General features: G+C 59.3%; 9 protein-coding genes across 9 annotated transcripts; 5 read left to right on the top strand and 4 right to left on the bottom strand.

Annotated features, from left to right (window-relative positions):
• Nucleotides 1–229: 229 nt before the first annotated feature.
• Nucleotides 230–1,205, top strand: HRG_02867 (vacuolar ATP synthase subunit s1 (ATP6S1) domain-containing protein; the record flags this gene model as incomplete). Its single annotated transcript, XM_044861338.1, has 4 exons — nucleotides 230–324; nucleotides 393–742; nucleotides 797–1,009; nucleotides 1,066–1,205. 4 exons carry the CDS (start codon nucleotides 230–232, stop codon nucleotides 1,203–1,205), a joined length of 798 nt encoding a protein of 265 aa, XP_044722364.1.
• A 354-nt stretch (nucleotides 1,206–1,559) lies between these two features.
• HRG_02866 (uncharacterized protein) lies at nucleotides 1,560–2,003 on the bottom strand (the record flags this gene model as incomplete). The annotated part of the gene is made up of 2 exons (XM_044861337.1): nucleotides 1,560–1,757; nucleotides 1,818–2,003. The coding sequence occupies 2 exons, from the start codon at nucleotides 2,001–2,003 to the stop codon at nucleotides 1,560–1,562; spliced, it is 384 nt and encodes a 127-aa protein (XP_044722363.1).
• Nucleotides 2,004–2,437: 434 nt separating this feature from the next.
• On the bottom strand, nucleotides 2,438–3,443 carry HRG_02865 (cyclophilin type peptidyl-prolyl cis-trans isomerase/CLD domain-containing protein; the record flags this gene model as incomplete). Its single annotated transcript, XM_044861336.1, has 4 exons — nucleotides 2,438–2,628; nucleotides 2,740–2,891; nucleotides 2,941–3,067; nucleotides 3,122–3,443. The coding sequence occupies 4 exons, from the start codon at nucleotides 3,441–3,443 to the stop codon at nucleotides 2,438–2,440; spliced, it is 792 nt and encodes a 263-aa protein (XP_044722362.1).
• Nucleotides 3,444–3,911: 468 nt separating this feature from the next.
• On the top strand, nucleotides 3,912–4,405 carry HRG_02864 (ribosomal protein s13/S18 domain-containing protein; the record flags this gene model as incomplete). The annotated part of the gene is made up of 3 exons (XM_044861335.1): nucleotides 3,912–3,914; nucleotides 3,978–4,022; nucleotides 4,094–4,405. The coding sequence occupies 3 exons, from the start codon at nucleotides 3,912–3,914 to the stop codon at nucleotides 4,403–4,405; spliced, it is 360 nt and encodes a 119-aa protein (XP_044722361.1).
• Nucleotides 4,406–5,601: 1,196 nt separating this feature from the next.
• Nucleotides 5,602–8,321, top strand: HRG_02863 (rhoGAP domain-containing protein; the record flags this gene model as incomplete). The annotated part of the gene is made up of 4 exons (XM_044861334.1): nucleotides 5,602–5,647; nucleotides 5,707–5,888; nucleotides 5,958–7,404; nucleotides 7,474–8,321. 4 exons carry the CDS (start codon nucleotides 5,602–5,604, stop codon nucleotides 8,319–8,321), a joined length of 2,523 nt encoding a protein of 840 aa, XP_044722360.1.
• Nucleotides 8,322–9,027: 706 nt separating this feature from the next.
• Nucleotides 9,028–12,618, bottom strand: HRG_02862 (AP-3 complex subunit delta; the record flags this gene model as incomplete). The annotated part of the gene is made up of 6 exons (XM_044861333.1): nucleotides 9,028–11,222; nucleotides 11,281–11,509; nucleotides 11,566–11,949; nucleotides 11,997–12,193; nucleotides 12,247–12,365; nucleotides 12,536–12,618. The coding sequence occupies 6 exons, from the start codon at nucleotides 12,616–12,618 to the stop codon at nucleotides 9,028–9,030; spliced, it is 3,207 nt and encodes a 1,068-aa protein (XP_044722359.1).
• Nucleotides 12,619–15,152: 2,534 nt separating this feature from the next.
• HRG_02861 (putative short-chain dehydrogenase reductase sdr protein) lies at nucleotides 15,153–16,480 on the top strand (the record flags this gene model as incomplete). The annotated part of the gene is made up of 5 exons (XM_044861332.1): nucleotides 15,153–15,290; nucleotides 15,347–15,417; nucleotides 15,475–15,805; nucleotides 15,871–15,933; nucleotides 15,983–16,480. 5 exons carry the CDS (start codon nucleotides 15,153–15,155, stop codon nucleotides 16,478–16,480), a joined length of 1,101 nt encoding a protein of 366 aa, XP_044722358.1.
• A 780-nt stretch (nucleotides 16,481–17,260) lies between these two features.
• HRG_02860 (polyketide cyclase / dehydrase and lipid transport domain-containing protein) lies at nucleotides 17,261–17,899 on the top strand (the record flags this gene model as incomplete). The annotated part of the gene is made up of 1 exon (XM_044861331.1): nucleotides 17,261–17,899. The coding sequence occupies one exon, from the start codon at nucleotides 17,261–17,263 to the stop codon at nucleotides 17,897–17,899; it is 639 nt and encodes a 212-aa protein (XP_044722357.1).
• A 689-nt stretch (nucleotides 17,900–18,588) lies between these two features.
• Nucleotides 18,589–20,879, bottom strand: HRG_02859 (putative kinetoplast-associated protein KAP; the record flags this gene model as incomplete). Its single annotated transcript, XM_044861330.1, has 5 exons — nucleotides 18,589–18,604; nucleotides 18,663–18,867; nucleotides 18,919–19,129; nucleotides 19,192–20,800; nucleotides 20,875–20,879. The coding sequence occupies 5 exons, from the start codon at nucleotides 20,877–20,879 to the stop codon at nucleotides 18,589–18,591; spliced, it is 2,046 nt and encodes a 681-aa protein (XP_044722356.1).
• Between the last annotated feature and the right edge of the window lie 1,398 nt (nucleotides 20,880–22,277).

The raw sequence follows: 22,277 nt of genomic DNA, 5'->3' as shown, positions 1-22,277 counted from the left end.
ACTGCGTCCCGAATTCGTTGTCGAGATACCGCCTCGGCTTTTCCATGCACGCCTTTCTCTAAGCCGCGAGGGTCCAGCAGACTTTCCGAGGTGTGCATCAAACGGGGTGTTGCCTTTAACAGAGATTGATTACATAACACCGTGTGCCACTCCGTACCTCTCTCGATGCCTCCAACGTCGGCGAGCTGGGCACAACACGAACAGGGCAAGCATACACCGTGTCGTTGCGATGCGTCCTGCGACGATTTTCGGCCCTCTGGCGCTCTCCGGCGCTGCCGCCGCGCTGTCCGGCTCGTATCCCTGGGTTTTACTGTCCACTACAAAGTGAGCGCCGCCCTTCCTGCCTGGCCAACTTGGTCGATGCTTCGCAAGCTGACACTTCGCCCCCGCAGGTTTCAAGATGTCTCCCACCGCAGCCAGATCCAAACGGGCTCCGAGGTGCTGAAGCACACGCAAGAGATACTGGCAACTTGCCCGACGGATCGATATCTCGTCGCCGTCCAGCCCGGCGTCCACGCCACTGACCTCGGCCGCTCCATGCCGCACCTCCGCCGGGCCTTTGAGGACTCTCGCATTCTGGGCCGATTCGACGTGGCCGAGGTTGTCGGCGCCGTAGACACAGCGGGCGTCGTCGAGCACATCAAGTCGGAATGCGCCAAGAAGAACAAGGCCGTCACCGTTGATGAGGTCCACTTGGCATCGCTCGCCTCGCAGGATCGAGCCAGCACTCTGTCTAAGAATGGTGAGCCCAAGCGGTATCTCCCCATCGGTTGAACGGATGCTCACAGAGGAGAAGATGGAATTCTTGCCGGCAGCCTCGAAACAACTGCCAAGGACGACAGCTACACCATCTTGTTCCTCTCGGCCCCAGGCGAGCCGGCCCAATTCGTTGAGTCGCTGCATACGGACCTGAAGAGGGACGTGAACGCCATGCATTTTAGCCGCATGGGGAACAACACGCGATGGGAATCCCTGCCGCTGTTTGAAAAGTATCAATTTTTCACACCCGGTACGTCTCTGTTCTCTGCTTCGGCTTGGCGCTTGACGGCTGACGCGGCTCCGCAGGCATCTTCATGGGCCTCATTGTGGCCCTGATCCTCTTGTCAATACTTGGTGTCGGACTGAGGGCTCTCTCCAGCCTCGAGGTCTCATACGGTGCCTTTGAGAAGGAGATGGGTCCGGCCGCTCACAAGAAGCAGCAGTGATGACGCTTTCGGATGGACTGGGGAGCATGGGTGTCGTGTCTGGCAGCCCGCTCATGGCTGTGTAACATGTGTACGTGTGATATGGAGTTATGGTTTTTTTGGGGAGAATTGCCGTCCTTGCATGCGCACGCTTTCAAGTTCCTGTAGAGAGTCCGCTTAGAATTGAAGAATTGCCTCTTACGTCGCCCATGCTGCAAGCTGACGTGCCCAAATGCATCTTTTGACGACCGTCTTTTAGCGACGCCGAGAAACGCCGATACTCCCTGGTCGGGTCAACAAATCGAAGCCCGACTTACGCCTGTGATAATCCCCCGTCGGTCAACAACCGAAGGCCAAGTCATGACCGTAACTGCATCACACCAGATGGCCGGGCAGGAGAAAGTTGGCAATGCCCTCCTTGATGGCGTACTCGTGCCCGCAGTTGCCGCACTCGAGCTTGCCCACAACGATGTGCGTCTCGAGCAGCAGGTGGTGCATGTCCCTGAGCATGGCCTCGTCGGACCGCAGCTGCTCCTGCGAGGGGGCCTGCTCGGGCAGCTGGGGGAAGCCTAGCTAGAGGAGAGGGTGAGTTTGGGAGGGCGCACGTCTCAGGGAGGCGGAGAGCATGTATACCTCGCAGGCGGTGGTGCACAGGGCGGCCCAGTCGAGGCGCGGCAGCACGTTGACGAGCAGGTCGCAGTTGACTTCGGCGTCGTCGGTCACCAGCTCGGCGTCCTTGGGGTGCAGCGGGAACGAGGCCGACGACTTCTTGCACTCCTTGCGGGCGCAGGTGAGGAAGTTGAGGGTGAGGATCTTCATGGCTTTGTTCCCACCAAAAGGCGTGGTGGCTTTTGTGGCACGACTTTGGTCCTATCTTGTCATGGAATCTTTCCGGTCCTTGCTCGGTTTCGAGCTTCCGGTTCCACGGAATGAGCGGCGACGTTCGGTGAAAAACTGATGGGCTTATAAGTTGCAGGCTCGATGCGATTTGCGTGCACGTAACAAGACCCGGCTTTTTCTCTGGTGTGGGGCCGTCGGTGAGGGGCTCCACACGTGACGGCGCGAGACTGTGTCTGTACATGACACTTGGTCTTTCGCACGCCATTGTCATGATGCTGCTCCGAATAGAGCAAAGGCCGAATGGACTTTAAAAGCTGGCCCGATTAGGAAGCGTCATGCAGGTGGAACTCTTCTCGAATCAACTGTGTCACTGCAGCGTTGCGACTCTATTCCATTTACTTGTACACAACTCTCTAAGCCAGCGTCTTCTCGTAACCAACACCGTTCCTCGTGTTCCTGTTGCTGGCTCGGACGTAGATTGCCAGCGCGGCCACCAGAACACCCAAGACCGAGAGCTTCTGCAACAAAGACCACCCGCCCGAAGCGCCACCCAGCGATGGGTCTGTTGCCACGTTGTCGGCAGGGCCCGCCCCGCTGTCGAGGTCTGGTAAGAAGAGGGCGCAGCCACGCAGATCAGCACACCGGCAACAGTAGACGAGGACGGATTGATTCTCGAACTCGGCGCAGACACAACATCAGAGCTCGACGTGGATACCTTCGGGAGGAAGCTCCTTGGTGTCGATCTTGCTGATCTTGACAACCTTGTCGGGCTTGTCGCCGCTGTTCCTCGGCACGTGTTCAATCTTGTGGACAATGTCGAGCCCCTCGAGAACCTCGCCAAAGACGACGTGCATGCCGTCCAGCCACCTGCGCTCTGTTAGCGTCGTGCACGGGCATGCGGCTTGGGGGAGCGTACGCAGTGATAGCGGTGGTGATGAAGAACTGGGAGCCGTTGGTGTTGCGGCCAGAATTGGCCATGGACAGCATGCCCGGCTTGGTGTGCTTCAGCTTGAAGTTTTCATCGTCAAACTTGGTTCCGTAGACTGTGCCTTGTTAGCTGGGGCAATCGAGGGGTGGATGAGCCGAGGAGAACTCACTCGACTTGCCACCGGTGCCGTCGCCCTTTGTGAAGTCGCCGCCCTGGATCATGAAGTTGGGGATGACGCGGTGAAAGGTGGAGCCGAGGTAGCCCTCGCCCTCCTTCTTCTGGGCCAGCTGGAAGAAGTTTTCGACCGTCTTGGGGACGGTCTTGCCGTAGAGGCCAATGACGACGTTGCCCAGGACATCGTCGCCGTGCGTCATGGTAAAGGTGACATTGTGGGTGATCTTGGGGCCTTTCTTGGACGCCTCGGCAGTCTGGGAGAAGAGGACAAGGCCGAGGCCGAAGACGAGGGCGGACAGCCGCTTGAGATTGAGCATTGTGGTTGTCGATGCTGGAGGGAGTCGACGGATGCGCGGGAGGGACAGCGGGCGAGGGGGAAGAGAAGAGATGGACAGGCGGCGGGAGGAACGGACACGTGCGGATTATATATGTAGGTTCACGGCAAGCTCTCCCTGCCGTTTCAACCTTTCCCCGCCAAAAGGTCCCTGCGCAGGGCGGCCGGCCGAGCCATGCCTGAAATGGTCACTCCGACAGGGAACGTACAGTACTGTACTCGGCTAGCAGGTCTCAGCACTGGCAAGGGGCGTTTCCGAGACTCGCAGGTTGTAATTACTTTGTTTGACCAGGCAAAAAGGGGCACGGACAAGCTATACTCCGTATTTAGCCGCAGCTTTTCCAATGCACCAACCAGCTCAACGCTTGCCCAGCCCGCTGAGCATCAAATGCCGGCCGAATCGACACCTTGAACAGCCTTGACAGCACGACTGAGTGCAGCATCCATCGCCATGGTACGACCCCCATGTCCCATGTTCTTTCTTGTATGCGAGCCACTGTCGGCTGACTGTCCGCAGGTGTTCCTTCTAGGAGTCAATTTCAACGAGGGCAAGCTCGTCAAGGTGAGTCGCGCTTGTTGCCGTCGCAGCGCTCCAGCCGTCGGCGACTGACTGATGGCCCGCGCCGTCCAAAGAAAGCCCTCGAGTCCTTCTACGCGCTTGGCCCGACCGTCTCCAGCCGCATCATGGCCAAGTACTCGATCCACAAGCTCGCAAAGGTCGGCGCCCTGGCCCCGAGGACCGTCACCTCCCTGACGGCCGAGCTGTCCCAGATGACGCTCGGGACGGACGCCAAGAGGCTGGTGCAGGAAAACATTCGCAGGCTAAAGGACATTGGATCCTACCGCGGTAGACGCCACGCCATGGGTCTGCCGGTGCGCGGCCAGCGGACGAGGACGCAGACGGCGACTGCCAACAGGCTCAACCGGATCGAACGCAGGTCATGAGACACGGACGTCAGATCCTGACACGCAGCATTTACTTGGAATACTGCACGGGGCCCTCTCCCGGCGTCGTCGGTGAGGCTGGCTGGCTGATCAAGGGCAGGACGGGAACATGGACTTGTACTACTGTGCGAGGCGAGGGGAGGCGAGGCAGAGAGTGAACTGCGACCGTCGCCAACTGCCCTCCGTCACGGCTCAGATGCTGCCCTTTTCCGAGACTTCTGATCATTTTCCGGCTTTGGGGACCACTTTAACTGTTTGTCTCGAGATGGCCCACTGCCAGCCATCTTCACGTCGAGGACGCGCCCTACTCTGAAATGTCGCCAGCAGCGGGACGGCACGCTGTATTGTACCCTAGTACCTTTTACTTTTTTATCTTTCATGCAGCACCTCACTGTATTGTTTCCATCGCATGGAGACGGGATATCCACCTCGTATTTCTTGCCGGCTGTTATTGCTGTCGGCCACTTCCAAGTTTCGCCTTTATTTCGGTGCCTTAGTTAATTATGCACCACTTTGGGCATTTATTGTGCCTTGCATGCGACTGCACAAGGCAGTACTTTGCAAATACAGCGCAGCTCCACAGCTCAGGTACCCCACAGCTCATCCCATCTCCTGCCCGCCGCCTCGATGGCGGTTGGTGGATTGCACGTCTCGAGTACTTACCGGCATGTGGCTCAGGCCATGTATCGCCAGGTACTCCATACTGCCTCTGTGTATTGCGCTGGGCCTCTGCCATCATCCAACGCCCAGCAAAAGCCAAGGCAGGGGTAAAGGTACAACTCTATTTATGCTCCGTCGGTTACGCACATCGTCAACACCCATCCTCCCAACCTCTTCACACATAATAGTCCTGCCCACGTCCGCAGCGCTCGCTCCTCCGTCATACCCCGAGCACCTTTGTCACGTTCCTGCGACAAAGCGCCCCGGGACAGACCTTGCCCGGGAAGAAAGCCTGTGCTCCCTCCCCTCGCGCTTCCGGGACGACGACGACGACGACGACGACGACGAAAAGATCCGCGACAACAGTCCTCCGCCCACGACGCCTCCATCCGTCCTCTTCGCCCACACAGCCTTAGCGCTTCCTCGTTCCGCTCCCTCTTCCCCGTATCGCCTGGCCTTCCTCCGTCCGCCGCTCGCATCCAGTCGATAGTCTTCCATCCTCGTGGCGTCCAGCTGGCTGGCTGGAGTAGGTGACAATGCCCGGCTTCGCTGACTCCTTCTGGTCGAGCGACTATGCCGCAGGTGAGTTGCCAAGTTACCCTCGCCTCGAGACTGTTCATCTGAGACGCGTGGCCTCATAGGACTCGGGGTCCTGTTTGGCAAGCTCCAGCAGGGCGTCATGGAGAACCGCCAAGTCCTCACCATCGCGCGCCTGCGAGCCGAGGCCGAGGAGACGTATGGACAGCGCCTCAAAGAGATTGCCCCCGCAGCCGACAAGATCAGCACCGGCTTTGCGCGAGACGACGGCGCCACTGTCCGCAAGGTAGGCTCCCCTTTGCTTTGAGCTCACCAAGCAACTGCAAGTCGACATGCTAAGCTCCTTACCCTCCAGGCCTACGACGGCATGCGCACCGAGATGCAAGACGCCGCGCGAAGCCATCAGCGCATCGCACAAAACATTCGCGACCTCGTCGTCAACCCCTTCTCGCGATGGTGCGATGCCCACGAGGCCCGCATACAAGACTCACAGGACGAGCTCCAGAGCCGCATCAAGGCCCACGACCGACAAGCCGAGGCCGTCCGAAAGCTCCGATCCAACTACTTCAACAAGTGCCGTCTGGTCGAGGATCTCGAGGAGGAGAATAAGCTAGCCTTTCAAGACCCAGAGACCAGCCCCAAGCAGGCCCCGCCCATCCCTGAGATCAAGGTGCAACCCCACAAAGAAGAGTCCGACGACGACGACGAAATGTACGAGATTGGCGACGAGACGTACCAGCCCGACCAGCTCAAGAAGATCCTCTCTCAGATGCTGTCCACCGTCAAGATGGGCGAGACCAAGGTTCCCATCCTCGGCACCTACCTGAACACGTCGGCCGGCTCAGACGTTGTCGAGTATCTCCAGCGAAACATGGGCATCAGCAGTGTCAGCTACGCCGAGCGCATCGGCCAGGATCTCATCTCCAACGGCTTCCTGCGTCTCATCGGCAATGTCGGCAGCACCTTTGCCAACAGCTCCAAGCTCTTTTATCAATGGCGCCCCAAGGCCTTTAAGCTCGCCGGTGTCCCCGAGAAGAAGTTTGCCCCGAGCCGGACCCTGTCCATGCCGACGACGGGCTCGGACTCGAGCGACTCGCCCGTCGTCGGCACCGTCAGCGAGTACTTGGCCAACTGGAACGTCCTCAACAACTCACATCCCAACGAGACGCCAGCCCAGCGTCTACACCGTGAGTCGCACGAGTCGGACGAAAGGTACAAAGCCGGCGTCCGGAAGCTCGACGAGCTGCGCTGCGAGCTGGAGGAGGCCATTGTTGTGCACCTCAAGTTCCTCGAGCGCTGCGAGCTCGATCGGCTCAAGGCCATCAAGACGGTCATCCTCGACTTTTCCGGCGGCATCGGCAACGTCATCCCCAGCCTCCAGTCCACCGTGGACAGGATGCTCTTGTTCCAGGAGACGGTCCAGCCCCTGGGCGATCTGCGGTACTTTCTCGAAAACTACCGCACCGGGAGCTTCGTGCCCAAGGTGGTGGTGTACGAGAACTACTATAACAAGGTGGACGAGCAGACCTTTGGCGTCGACCTGGAAGCCAGGGCCAGAGCCGACAAGAAACGGGTGCCAGTCATTGTCACGACGCTGCTGACCTATCTCGACCACCACTACCCCGACCTGGAGGGCGACGAGGCGCGGAGAGGCGTCTGGCTCATCGACGTGCCCCTTGCGCAAACACACAAGCTACGTGCCTTGGTCAACGACGGCAAGCCCGTGCCTCAGGAAGTCTTGAGCAAGTTCGACATTCCCACGGTCGCGAATCTTCTCAAGCTATATCTGCTCGAGCTACCAGGTAGGCCTCAAGATGCGCGCGCCCCCATGAACCAACGCGGCTGGCCTCGACCGTGCTAACCGTGTGCAGATTCGCTCGTCAGCTCCCACGTCTACGAAATCGTGCGGACTATATACACAACCCCTGCCGCAGATGCCACGGACGCCTCCCGCGTTGCGGTGCTTCAGCAGACTCTATCGCAGTTGCGCCTCACAAACATTGCCACCCTGGATGCGTGCATGAACCACTTTACGAGGCTCATCGACCTGACGTCAGCCGATGAAGCGTACGTTGCCGCCCTCTCGTCGTCCTTGGCGCCCTCCATCCTACGGCCTCGGTCGGAGACGTCTCTGACGATGGAGGAGAAGCACTCGGCTCGACTTGTCCGGGATCTCTTTGCGCACAAGGAGGCCGTCTTCAGCGAGCTCAAGCGCATGTCGACCTTGAACCACTCGTCGTCTGTGGGCGGAAACCGCCCGCGGGCCGTCAGTACGGACGAAAGCAACCGCAAGGCGCTGATGGAGGAGCGCAACAGGGCTCTGGTTGAAAAGGTCAACGCTACACGGGGTCGGGCCACGAGCCCGGCGCCCGGCGCTCGAGGACACCGGCGCGACCGAAGTAGCGGCGGGCCCGAGACGCGGTTTCCGATCCAGACGAGCCCGCCCACGACGGCAGCAGAGCGCCATCGCATCAGCCTCGGCGGCATCGACGGGCGCCTCAAGCGCACCTCGCTCGACGTGCCCTCGGAGGATGGCGACGTCGCAAACGGCTCCCCGCAGGCCTCGAAGACAATCGACGTCGAGGCCGCGGTGGAGACTCCCAGCGGCAACCGCACGAGCACCACCAAGTTTGTCGGCGGCAAGAGGATCCCCACGTCACCCCCGCAAGAGCCGGCCCCTCGGGGGGTGACTCTGGAGGACAAGCCCATGGACGACTAGTGAGCGTCCAGGGGCTTGGTATGCCTGCATCAGACTCTGGCGTCGTCTCTCCGCGTGTCAGCAAAGCTGGCCGCCAGGGGCGTGGCGTGGCTCGCGGCATTGGGCACAGCTGCCATGTTTCTTCTTCTTTGTTCTTTCTTGTCGATATCCCTCGTCCCTTTACGTTTCGTCATGGCTGTATGGATTCACGGGAACATGAAGGGAGACTTGGGGAAGGGAGGGGGGTTTAGTGTGTTGTAGCTTTTTATCCACCCCGTGGTTGAGCATATATTTTTATCATCTTCGCGTCGCGTGGCATAAGCGGGACGACGAGCTGCGTGGTTTGCCTTGAAGAGGAAAACAATCTAGGATCAAGAATGATGATAGAGGGAAAGCGGAGAGGGACCGATGCTCGCCGTCGTTCTCCGTCGTGTACAGTCCTGTGTGATGATGATCTTGTGTCCCTTGGAGCCGTGGATTGTTCCCCCCCTTATTATTGAGAGGCTGGGAGGGGGGGGGGGCGCCGGGGAGGGTAGTTGGATGAGTGTTCTGGCGCTGCGGCTGGGCCTGTGTATGACGAGAAGAAGAATAAACGACTCGTGACACTCTACCACGGCGGCTGTGTGTGTGTCTTGAGGGCCTGGATTACCATGCACGCATACCTCGCTGGGAGATACACACAATGCCTGTCTCGTAGTCTTGGCGAGCCCGGGAGGCTAACCCCCGTCTATCCGCCCGCATCCTCAATCTCGGCCAGGCGCTGCTTCACCTTCTTCTTCCTTTTGGGCACCACGACAGCCTCGTCAGCCGCCAACGAGCCCTCTCCCGCGCCCTCTGCGTCCGCCCCGGCGTCCTCGCTAGCCACGGGCCCCCCCTCCCGCAGCGGCAGCTTCTTCTTCTTCTTCTTTTTCTTCGTCGCCGGCTTCACCTCGATGGGCCCGTCGCCGGCGCCGCCACCGTCCTCTTCCGTCTTCCTGGCCGCCTTCTTGGCCGTCGACTTCTTCTTCTTCCGGACGACGGTGCCCTCGGCGTCGACGCCCTGCGCCACCTGGATCCGCTCGTTTGCGCGCTGCATCTCCAGCCGCAGCCGCTCCACCTCCTTCATGGCTTGCTGCATCTCCGCCTCCTCGCGCTGCTGCCGCTCGTAGTCGAACCCCTCGGCCGGGCGGCCGCCCTCGAGGTTGAACGACCCAATCGTGCTCGAGTCGACCTGCAGCAGCGACTGCTTGAGTTTCCTGCTCTTGGCCTTTGCCAGGCTGTCCGAGTTGTTTTCCGAGTCGTAGCTGCGCCCGGGCCCACTCTCGCTGCCCTCGAGCGTCTCGTCGGCCGCAATGACGACACGCTGCCTCAGTTCGGGCCGCGGTTTGGGCGCCGGCACCGACTCGTTGCCCACATTGTCGAGATCCAGTTGCATGATAGGTATCGCGTCAATGTCCAGGTCCGGGCCGTTACTGTTTTGGAGAATGCTGTGGATGGGAGTCGATGCGCGCTGAGAGTCGCCGCTGGGAATGTAGAATGGGTCGTCCTTGTTCCTGTCGAGTCGCTCGGCCTTTCTCCGCGCAATGATGTCTGCGTCAAGGTAGCTCTCCTCGCTCGGCTGCTGGTACGAGCCAGCGATTTCCTCACTTGGCTCATTCAGCATAGTCATGGCTGGCGCCGAGGACGAGATGCTCGAGGGCGGCGGCCGCTGGTTATAGTACGTTTCGAACTCGTCCATCTCGTCCGACTGCAATGTGATGACGTCGGCCCGGGCGAGCAGCCGGTTCAGGTCGGGGTGGATCGGCTCGTCGAGATCAAGGCCTTCGGGCTTGGGCACGTTGCGCTGAGCCCCGGGCGCGACGGAATTGAGCTCCCAACCGTTGAAGAGCGACGGTATGGCCTGCGTGAGGAGCAAAGGGGCATCCTGCGTTTCATCGCTCGTGGATGCCGGTTGCCCCGAGGAGGCCTCGGCAGTGAGCTTGAGCAGCTCGATGAACTCGACTGCGCGCTCCTGGACCTCGAGGTTCGGGTGCAAGACCAGCGGTTCTGCCGCGTGGATGATGCGTGCCATGATAAGAGATATCCTCGATTTCCTCTCTGCCGTCCACGGCGCCAGGTCATCTCCGGCTATCGAGGCAAACACCTTGATGACGGCAAACAGAGCCGTGGTGCAAACCTCGGGCCTGCCTGCGCGGGGGACGACCTGAAGCAGCCGATTCAAGGTGTCGTCCGAGGACGAGAGCTGTGCTGCGTACTCGCCCAGCATCCAGGTGATGGACTTGAGAGCCCCTGAAGTGATCTTGTGGCTGGCAGGCGTGTCGGCGTTGAGGTGGATGAGAATCATTTCGGCCGCCCGGACCGCCGATGCTCGCATGGCCCTGACCTTGACCGCCACGTTGCGCAGTTCGTCGCCAATCCTCTCCGACACGTCCGAAGTATGTCGCGATGTGGCATCCGGGCCGAGCTCGTCAGCGTATGTCCGAGGCACCGGGGCCATGCGGACGAGCTGTGTCAGGACGTCGACGTACCAGTCAAAGTCGACCACGTTGGCGTAGTTATCCTTGGAGCACATGAAGAGGATCCGTCTGATGACGTCAATGAGATACTCATCGGGCAGAGGCGGGGCGGCATCTTCGGCCTCTGTCGGCCCTGTCGCGGCGGCCTGGTCCTCGTCATCCGAGTCGGTGCTGGGCACTTGCGAGTTTGTCTCGGGCTTGCTCCGGTCTTTGGACGGGGTCGCAGACTTGAGTTGCTTCATCAGCCGGCTGACGACGGATGTCAGATTCTCGCTCGTGACCATGCCCTGCACGAGGTCAAGAGCCTGTATCCGGATGGTGATGTCGGGACTGTCGATGCACTCCAGGATCACATCCTCTTGCTCGGCGACAAGGTACGGATGGGTGACGACAATCTTGTTAAAGGCCAGCAGAGCGACGTATTTCACTACGAGTCTGGTTAGCCAGAGGTAGAGGATGACGGGGAGGGAGGTGGCTAGGCGTACGGTTTGGATCACTATTAATCATAATCATGCTTCGCAGCTTGGTGACGCACAGCGTGGCGACTTCCTCAGCTCCCGAAGCGTCATCCCCGTTGCCTAGAATGCCGCCCTGTATGATGCCGTTGATGCACTCGTAGAGGAGAGACATGGCAGCCGTCGTGGCCATGATGTTGGTGAGAGGGGGGAGCAGCTTCCTCACAAGACGTGGTTCCAAGGGAGTAAGCGTGGCAAACTGGGATTCAAAAGTCAGCGCTTGTGACGTGATCAGCGGATCGGGGGACGGCGGACGAGCTTGATGAGCTTGATGGCCATCCAGTTGTTGCCGCCGTCGACGAGGAGCTCGAAAAGACGCGGGGCCAGGGGCAGAAAGTCATGGGGCCTCCGCCAGCCCAGCTCGCAGACAACGTTGACAATGGCAGCCGTGACGCTGGGGTCTTCGTTGGCGTCCATGAGGCGCTCCTTGATCTTGGGCCAGGCGGCGCGCAAGGCTTCGGGATAGACCAGGGCCAGGCGATAGAGGGTGACGAGAGTCTTCTTTCGAATGTTGGCATGGCTGTGACTCAGGCGCGGGAGCAGGTCGGCCAAGGTGGAGAGGGCGAGCGAGGGCGTAATGACGTGGGGGAGGGTGGCGATGGGCAGCGAGATGACGGTCGGGGCCGACGAGGCGAGGTCCTGGCGGGATGAGCTGGTGAGCTCGTCGGAGGGCGGGGAGGACGAACCTTTTTGAGCAGGTTAGTGGCGAGCATGAGGACCTCTGTGTCGGGGCGGAAGCTCTGGACGGCGCCCAGGTAGCCAACGCGCTTCTGGTGGTACTTGGGCGACGACATGACCTCGAGGACGTGGAACGAGGCCCACGACATGTCGTAGCCCAGCATCTCCAGGTAGACGAGCTTGAGGAGGGCCGTGGCCTTGACGTCTAGACGAGGTCATCAGCAGCAGGCTCTGGAGAGAGGCGAGGCGGATACAAACCCATGTCCTGGCTGCGGACCTCGGCACGGCATTCCTTGAGGCTCTTTTGGATGTATTCCTTCTCGCCGCCCTTGTGGTTGCGCAGGCCCCGGATGAGGTCGTAGAGCGACTTTTCGAACCTGCACAGACAACAAAGGGGTCAGTCAGTACTGACTGGTGTAGGTAGGCAGGCCCAGCTGGTCATTCTGTGTCTCTGTGTCTCTGGGTCTCTGGGTCTCTGGGTCTCTGGGTCTCTGGGTCTCCGGGTCTCTGTGTCTCTCCGTACATGGTTGAATGCTGGCCGGGCTACGAGGGCGCGCGGCCAGCAGGCGGATCGGACGGCGGCGTCTCTGGTGACGCTCTGGTGATGGGCCCGCGGCGTGTCGGTCGCATCATGCGGCGTGGTGCGAGGACCGGCCAGCCAGCCGTAGCTTTTGGCCTGCGTGCGTGCGTGCGTGCGTGCGTCGTCGTCGGCGGCGGTACTCGGTCGTTGGTGGTGGAACGGATGGTTGGCTTGAGAGAGGGCGCCAGGTGCGGCGGCTTTGGCTCTCCCTACAGACTCGGGGGAGGTCGTCGGTGCTGAGCGAGCTATGCATGGGTGCCTGGCGTGAGCCACCTTGACAGGTCCGTCGTGTTATTAGACGCAAAGTGTTAGTGGTCACGGGAGGCGTCACGTGCAGGACCTACAAGTAGTGGCAGTGCAGCCAATTAGAGACGGGCCCGAGGACAGCCCACGAGGATTACAAAGGTCATGCAGATATTATAGATAGATTTCTTACAGCTCATTACGTATTATGATTATGATATAATGGGGTAGTACCTATAGTATGTCCTTGTACGTAGAGCCATCAATAAGATGTAGAGCTCTACTCTGTAATTAAGAAGAGTCTCGGCCCGGTGGGCAAAAGCAGTGGCCGCGCTAACTTAACTAATTACTAGACCCCTCAGCCACGGCAGAGGCAATGTGGCTTGCAGCCAAAGACGAGGAAGCTGACTAAGCAACAGCTTTGTCAATTGACCACATAATCACCACAGTGCACTCACTGTGCACACGCAAAAGGGACAGCTTGGTCGTTGGACAACCAAGCAACCACAAGGGCCGGCCCCGTGACACTCTATTAAGTCTATATCGGTTATGCTCTTTCCCTCGTGCCCTCCCCACAGGCTTGCACGGAAGCTCTTGCCTCCGCTACAAGAAGCACGGAGAAGAGGTAATATACACACATAGTCAGTACTCATTAGTCACATACAACAAGTCAATAATTAGCCAGCAACCTCCAGCAACAACCTCCAGCAACAACCTCCAGCAACAACCTCCAGCAACCTCTCTACTGGGCAAACGACTAATACAAGGCAACGCTTGCTCTGCAAACAAGATGCTCTAAAGGCAAAGGCGAGGACTAGTGCCCCCTCGGTGTCAAGTTAAGAGGGGCGCACCCACTGTCCCACTCTACAGACTCCGGCGCCCGAACGTGGCCGAGCGCATCCCCACGTGCTGCAAGGCTGGAAGCTATACTGGATGCTTGCGTGGCCTTGTAGTCTGGGTGCCTTGGTGGGCGAGTCTTGTTATAGGGCTGGCACCCTGTATATTGAACCATTGATTCGGAATGCATATCTTTTCCCCTTCCTTCTTGCAGGTCAAGTTCCTGGTCTTCTTGTCCGGAGTCCCCTCTGTGCCTTATTCGGAGCCACCCCGTTACAGTCATCGAGGTATCAGGGGGTTGATCCATTGACTCGGTAGACCCCCTTTCCGGTCCCTGGGCTCTGCTCCTGACGCCTACTAGCCTCCGCTCTCCCCAACAGTCATGGACAGTGGCTCTGCATTCTGCCAGGCTTGGATATGTCGTGTCGATAGTCGAGTCTATCTTGGTGCTCAGAAAACGGGTTCCTGATGGCCTCAAGCGCGGCACGTCTGTGACATGTGCGCCGCGCTGCGCGCCGCTGCCTCGGGGTTACGCACTTGCGACTTCGCACCTTCGCATTAGAATGACGCGGGACACGCGTTCTTCTGGCAAGCTTCGGTGGACACAGCTGAAGCGGCGTCGGCACTCGGCAGGGCTTGCTGTGGCCTCGCGTTGAGGATTTAGCCCAAGCTTTATAAGTTGAGGAACTGGCCAGCCCCCTGTTCATCCGCACGCGTGACGGACTAGTGTGTCCGTAACGCTGGATGTGGCATTCTCCAAGCTAAAATGAGTGCCAGGTGTGTTCACTGTTATCCTACCGGCCTGGCTTTCTTTAGAGTTTAAGGCGCCAGATCCGGCCCATAGACTCAACCGAGTAGCCTCTCGAGTAGCCTCCCTACCACTGCTACCACTGCTACCACTGCTACCATCTAAACCTATACAAGCTTAACCAGGGGTTTACCTTTTTTCCCGCGAGCGTCGTCAGTTTCGGCTTCGGTGCCGCGCAATGCCGCAAGCGGAGCAGCAGCGAGACTATAAAGCTCGTGCTTTACGCGTTGCCTGATTTGCGCCAGAAGATGTGGCCATGGAAATACCGCGAGCCAAGGTGCGTTGCCTGTACTGCAGGCGCCGTGAGCAGCGCATTCGCAAGGCTGCTGCTGGGCATTCAACTGGCAGACCTACCATCTCCCTGCAAGGCATGCTAATGGCGCCGGGCTTTTTCTTGGTTAAGGGGCTAGGGGTAGACGTTGGTTTCACCGTTGCACCGCTCCACGCATTGACTTCGAGCTGTCCTCCGTAAAACATCCTTAAACAACCGAGGGGACATGTTTCAGTTTTCCGTCGGACACTTGATGATCTACGTACACAGAGTGTAAAGCTAAGTGCCCCAGGGGCCTACCGAGCTTGGGTGTTTATAACGCCGGCTTCAACTACCGTCCTACCAGGCAAGGAGAGCTAGGAAACTAGCATAATACCGTTCTTTACATTTGCTCCTCTCCACGGCGTCGGCATACGATAGCACGCATGGAACCCTTCGCCTTCGAATCATGGATATACGCTGTTGTTGGAGCATTGGTAATCTTGGGCAGGACCTTTCTGGTATGGAGAGCCCGGACGTTTCGCGGCTTCGCAGCTGACGACTTCCTTATGATTGCTGCACTCGTAAGTTGCCCCAGGCAGCGATGATTTCCCCTCGCACGCTGACTTTACACGCGCAGCCTCTTTCCGCCGGTGGGACGATAGTAGGATACATTGTCGAAACACACACGCACGGCGTGGCCAACAGCGGGTACGTGACGATACTGTCAAGATCGGTTGCAGCTGAGAATATTCACCCAAGGCATAGTCTTACTCCCGAGCAACGAGACGCCCTTGATCCGAACGGTGACGAGTGGAGCTTGCGAGTCGAGGGCTCCAAGGCGCATCTATCTGGCTGGATGCTCTACACGGCGCTGCTCTGGACCCTCAAGCTATGCTGCCTCTTCTATTATAAGCGACTGGGCGACCGCGTGGACCATATGAAGTTGAAAATCAACGTCGGGTTTGCCTTGTGCGCCGTCACTTACCTTGGGATATGTCTGTCCGTTCTGGGCGGTTGCTGGCCCTTTGAAAACCACTGGCAAATTAATCCCGATCCCGGAAGTATGCTACTAAGCCGCTTTTCTACCTTGACTTACGTATACGAGGCTGTCACTAACTAGAAAGAACAGACTTTTGCTATCCGGACGTATCACAACTACAGGCGTGGGTGGTAGTATGCACCGACGTGGTGACCGACTTGTATATAATGGCGATCCCTCTCCCGGTACGTTCACTCCATGCGCTTTGCGTTATATCCTAACGAACGAGGGCAGATGATCTGGCGTGCTCGCATCTCGACTACAGCGCGTATTGGTCTCGCTGCTATTTTCTGCGGCGGCCTGATTACTATCGTCTTTGGGATTCTTCGCTTCTACTTTATCTTGGAAAACGACCCTCTTGTCCCGGATGCCGCTGCCCGGTGGTCGGATCGGGAAACCGTCGTCGCCACTGTCATCTCCAACGTCCCAGTCATCTTTCCGCTACTGCGGCAAACCATTCGAAGTATCAAGAACTCCACGAGCCGAGGATATAAGCGTACAGGGAACGATTCGGGGGGTTCATCAAGCACCCGTGGCACGTTCGAGCTTTCAAAGCTATCTCATAAAGGCAGCGCGCCTACAAATCAGAGACTGTCAAGAGTAGCCTTGTACGGGAATCCCGAGTCGCAAGAAGCAATCATTCGCTGCGAAGAGGGCGGCGCGGTACCGCAGGATGTTTATACCGGCAAAGAGAGGAATTTCCATCTTCAGCAGAGACTGGACGTTGGATAGACCGGGCCAGCTTGTGGGTAGCTGTCGGCCAGTTGGCACCGGTTCCGAAGCATTATGCTCTGCTCGGATAATCGCAGGCGAATGCTTGAGCCTTGAGGTGGACGGCAACACGGTGACAATACCTATAGTGTCTAATCGCGGGCTCCGCTATTGCGTGCAGTACCGAGTCCTAATAATACTTGCCCTCTGGGCTTCTACCAGCTTCATAAATCCAAGAACGAACTGGTAAATAACTTAGTTCCGGTCAGCTGCCTTGGGATACAGGGATTGCAAGCTCTTGGCGTGAGTAACGGAGGCAAATCACAGACGAATACAGACGAATACAGACGAATCAGGCAGGCAGGAGCCAAACGCGCACTTTCCTCCGGGCCCCTGCCAGATGGGGGAATGGACACCACCCCCTACCCTGGAGCCCCGACGGAGCTCTCCGTGCCTTGTAGCTGCAAGTACTCTTCCACGTACCGGCGGGGCGGAGGTACCTGCTCCGACCAGACAGAGCATCGCGTCTCTTCCACTCCGACGATGAATCTTTACGGCTTCACAGCTTCGCAAAGGCTCAGACACAACGCGCTCGGCACCCATCCTTTGCGTCGCCGACTCCTTTTTCCGGATAGGACAGGCCATCCATTCTTCGGTGGCTGGTCCCGGCGTCGGGCCTGCTTCACGTGCCTCCCCATCCATCCTCCATCCTCCATCCAAACCTCGCCCTCCTACGCAAAAAGGCGACAAGCCAGGCCAAGCCAAGCCAAGCCATGGCATAGCCAAATCTACGCCTCGCCCATGTCTCTTCAAACAATTCTTCCACGGCGCCTGCCGTCTCGCCCATCTCTCCTCGCCATCGCCGCCAGCGCCGCCACCGCGCCCCGGCGCTCATTCTTCAACCTCCCCGGCGGCGACGGCAGCGGCAGCAGCGACAGCAACGCCCAACACCTCACCGCCACGCGCACCCTGCCCTACGCCTCGGCGCCCCTCTACGACCTCATCGCCGACGTCGACTCGTACCACCGCTTCGTCCCCTACTGCGCCCGCTCCCGCGTCACCCACTGGTCCCCCCCCGACGCCCACGGCCGCCGCTGGCCCGCCCAGGCAGACCTGCACGTCGGCTGGGGCGGCTTCACAGAGGTCTTCACCAGCCGCCTGCGCTGCGTCCCCGGTGTCTCCGTCGAGGCCCTCAGCCGTGATGACGAGTCTGCCTCCTCCTCCTCGTCCGTCTTCAAGAGCCTCGTCACCCGCTGGTCCCTCAACCCCGTCGCCTCGCACCAGCCCTCGACAGAGGTCCACCTCTCCATCACCTACCAGTTTACCAGCCCAATCTATGCCGCCGTCAGTGCCGCCGTCTCCGACAAGGTCGCCGGCGTCATGATAGAGGCCTTTGAGAAACAGGCGCAAGAGAGGCTGGCGTCAACACGCAAGCTGTGATTCATGACACTGTTCCACGTACGTGCTACGACGTGCTACGACGTGCTACGACGTGTTACCACCACATGCGTCGTAGCCAAATTTCATCGTCAGCTTCTATTAGACAACTAGACAGCCCTTGCGGCGCCTGGGTAACACGACCCATCAGAGTAACCAATCGACTGTATTTCTCTCCTCTCTCTTGCGCCCCCTCTGCCTCTCATACATGTCCAGCTGCTAGTGCCACACCTCCATGTACCATCCGTCGCCACAGCGTCGTCCTCTTGGCGTCTTCTGCCACGTCGCATATCGCCAAAGCATCCTCCGATGCCGTCCTCTCCATTACCTCCGCCGATGCCTTACGACGTCTCATCTGCCCGTCACTCGAAACCGTCGTACCTCCCAAGGTATATCCGTAGTCTCTCCGCTGCCTTTGACGCTCCCAGTGACTTTGGCCCATCCGTGCTATAGACTCCGATGCAAATGCAGATACAAGAGACCAACCAGCGACATTGAGCAGAGGGGGTGGCAAGCATTGCGCACTGAAAAAGACAACGGGAAAATGCGTCCTTTTCTTCCTTTTGCCGCCGGGGGCTGCAGATCCAAAAACAAAAACGCTCATCAAACTGCTTGTTGGTGAGAAGGAAATCAAGCGGGGTATCGAGGCCAAACCTGCCTCGTGCTCAAGCTACTTTCGTCTTCCTCTCTTCTCATTTCTTGCCCGATCTTTGTTCCGCTGGTTAGCAACAGCGGCGGCCGATGGGGGGAGGAAACTTGTCCTTACTTTCTCTTGGTGGGCTTGCCTGCAAAAAACGTCAACATGGCCGAGTTCTTCTTGTTGTTCGGCTTCGCCTTGGTCGTGGGCGGGTTGACGTCGACGATATTGATGTCGGGAAGATGGGTGGTCCGTCGTCGTGGTGCGGGCCCGGGCCATTCCGGTGGAGGCACCATACCAGGGGGCATGGCGGGTCGTCCGGGCATTCTCATTCCTGGCATGGGCGGGGGAGGCTGCATCCCGTGTATCGGGCCGTGCCGCGCGCCCATCGGCGGCAGTTTGGGCCCCAGCGGCGGCGTCTTGTCCACCGGCCACATGGTCATGCTGATTGACCACTCGGGCTCCACGACTCTCTCCCACACCGAGGGCAGGATGATTTCGTTGTCGGGCCCGATCAAGTCGTAATGGCCTTCTTGCACGTGCGGCCCAATGACATCGACGTGGAGAAAGGCCTGCTTGATGAGGTCCTCCATGCCCTGTACAATCCAGAGTTAGTCCCGTTTGTGATGACAAGAAACAAGGGCTGTTGGCAACGTACCTGCCACGTCTGGCAAATATGAAAGGGAAAGCTAAACTTTCTCCCCACGGCGTCCTTGAATTTGATGCTCCCCCCCCTGTCCGTCTTCCTGGCAGCCTCCAGGTTGGCCTTGGCCTCGTCCTCGAGCTTCTTCTTGAGCGCCTCGTGCTCCTTTTTGGCGGCCTCTTCGGCTTCGGCAGCCTTCTGGGCCGCCGCCTTTTCCGCCTCCACCTTGGCCAGATAGTCGGCCTCGGCCTTGCGCCTCGCAGCCTCTTCGGCCTCGGCAGCCTTCTGGGCCGCCAGCTTGTCCGCCTCCACCTTGGCCAGGAAATTCGCCTCGGCCTTGCGCCTGGCGGCCTCTTCGGCCTCGACCGCCCTTTTGGCCGCCTCCTTGTCGGCCTCGACTCTGGCCAGATATTCGAGTTCGGCCTTGCGCCTGGCATCCTCTTGCATCATCTTGAACCGCTCCGCCTCCTCGGCAGCTCTCTTTTCGGCAGCAACCTTGGCATCGGCCTCGGCTTTGAGCGCCGCCTCGACACGAGCCTTGGCGGCTTCTTCGATTCTGACGCGCTCCTCCTGCTCCCGCTTGCGGCGTTCTTCGTCGGCCCTCTTCTCGGCCTCAAACTTTCTCAAGGCGTTTTCTTCGGCCCGCTTCACGGTTTCGGCCTGCTCCCGCGCCCGTTCCTCGGCCGCCTTTCGCTCGGACTCTATCTTCGCCATGGCGATCTTTTCCGCCTCTGCCCTGGCGCGCTCAATTTCTTTTTGAGCCTCCTCCTGCTGCCTCTTCAACTCATCCATCGTTTCTCGGCGAATCTGCTCTTGCAACTTCTCACGTTCCATGGCGGACTTTTTCTTATCCTCTTCTGCTTTCATGGCGGCGATCTGCGCCTCGAGCCTGATCTTTTCCATATCGACCGGAGGCTCCTTCGGGGCTGGGCTGGCGGCGGGTCCAGGGGCCTCGGTGGCGGGCGGCGGGGGTGGCGACAGGTGGAATTGCGGCAAGTGAGGGGGCATGTTGTACTGGGGCGGGCCGTAGAAGCCATGTTGATAGGGCATCATCTCGTACATGTGCCTGGCTTCGCCGCCAAAGTAGCTCGCGCCGTTGGCGTTGTTGCCCATGGGGCTGAAGGGGTTGGGGGCGAAGTTGCTGTACGGGACCATTTGGTTGCCGCCGGGATAGCCTCCCATGTAGTGGCCGGCCTGGCTCTGTGAATACTGCTGAGGGTGGCCGCGCCCGCCGTAGTAGCCGCCGCCGCCGCCGCCGCGATGGGCGGGCTGGGGCTGGAAGGCTTGGCCATAGGGGACGCCGTAGTCTTCCGAGGGATCCACGCTGGGCGGATGGGGTGCAGGAGCCTGCACGGGCGGATACTGGGTGTCCTGGCGGGTGAGCCGGTGGTGGCGGGGAGTGGTTCTGGCGGTTCGAGGGCGCGAGGGAGGCGGATCGTTGCTGGTGGAGGCGGAATCGGAGGGGTGGACTTCTTCGTCGTAGTAGTCGCCGTGCGATTCCCACTCTTCGTCGTCGACGATGGAGTAGTCTTGTTCGTGATGGGACGAGTCTTCTTCGTCGCTGTTGTACGAGGTTGAACGGGAGCTCTCGCCGCCCGTGTGAATCGTGATTTTGGTCGGCCGTCTGATGAGTCTGGTCAGCGGGTCAGTGGGTTGGAGACTGGTGAGAGAGGGTGTCTTGGCAGGCAGAGGACTCACGGCATAGCAGACGAGTAGCAAACGGGGGAGCTTATTACTGCCTTTACTCGCGACGATCTGCTCAAGAATGCCGGAGTCAAGGCGGAACGGGGGTGCCACGGTCAGGACGGGGTCGGCGCTACTGGCAGGGGGGCGGAGGTAAAGGCTGATGCAGCAAAGACGTGAGGAGGTGGCCGTGGTACGACGACGATGTGTGCGGCCGCGAGTTGCCGCAGTGAATAAGGCGACGAGACGGGCAGTGCGACAAGTGGGAGGTGGCGATTGGCTGGGCACGGGACGAGGGCACGGGGAGAGGGGGGCTGACGGGAGAGGAACGGACCAGGGTGTGGTGCTGAAGGGAGGGAGGCAGGGAGGGAGAGAGAGAGAGAGAGAGAGAGAGGAGAGCTATGGCCAGAGGAGAGAGGGAGAGAAGAGGAGGGGGGACAGAGAGGAGGGGAGGGGTCTCGGGAGCCGTTGTCCACTCTCGTTGCGTCGGAATCGTGCCTTTTTTTTTGGTGGCACAAGTGATGCGGCTCCAAGGCCGGGGGCCGGTTTGCACACCAGTGACCAAGGCGTGATGAGAAGATCAAGCAGGCTCGGCGAGGGAGAAACAGGCCTGGATGGAGGATGATGCCGGAGGAGGGGCGGGCAGCTGGCCGAATGAGAGAGAGTCGGAGGTGGCAGTAGAAAGGGACGATGAGGGTGGGTCGAGTAGAGTACCGGTAGGTCTCTCAGGATCGGCGGTGAGTAGATGGACGAGGATTGGAGGGGGAGCTGGAGCGACGCGGACGTAAGTAGGTACGTAGTGGTCCAGAACCATCAGCTGGCGGGGGACGGTGAGAGCTGAGAGTTGTGGCGGGGCAGCCCAAGAATGTGGGAGGATTATTTTGCGGGGGCTGTGTCGAGGTGTTTGTTGTAGATGATGATGTTGTTGATGTTGTTGATGATGATGACGACGATGGGGTTTGTTGTCGTTTGTTGGTGAGAGAGGCTGGGGCGTGGCCCGCCAGAGCGAGAGAGCGAGATAATTAGGGAGGGAGAGAGAGGCGGGGAGGCATGGAGATATGGAGAGATGGAGAGAGAGGAGATGGAGAGAGAGGAGATAGAGAGAGAGAGAGACACGGAGGGAGAGAGAAAAGCGAGATTCGTTGCCCGCCGACGGGCAAAAAGCCGCATGCACGTACACAGCCGGTATTTACTGTAACTTACAGTATGTACGTAAAAAAAGGTGCATGTACGAATACAACGTCGAGAGCTGCTATTTGCCGCGTGGTGTCCAATGGGTAAATGGGCGTCGTGATTGGATAGTACAAGTACTGGATCGTGGCTAGCGAGGAGTAGGTACTGCTAGTAGCTGTTAGCAGCAGGCATGGATGGACACGCCCGCGGGTGACCAACTGACGGCCGGGGGTGGTGAAAGGGGG

Source organism: Hirsutella rhossiliensis (genome assembly GCF_020360975.1).
Source record: "Hirsutella rhossiliensis strain HR02 chromosome Unknown scaffold00003, whole genome shotgun sequence".
Lineage (NCBI taxonomy): Eukaryota > Fungi > Ascomycota > Sordariomycetes > Hypocreales > Ophiocordycipitaceae > Hirsutella > Hirsutella rhossiliensis.
This window is presented reverse-complemented; position numbering and strand designations above follow the sequence as displayed.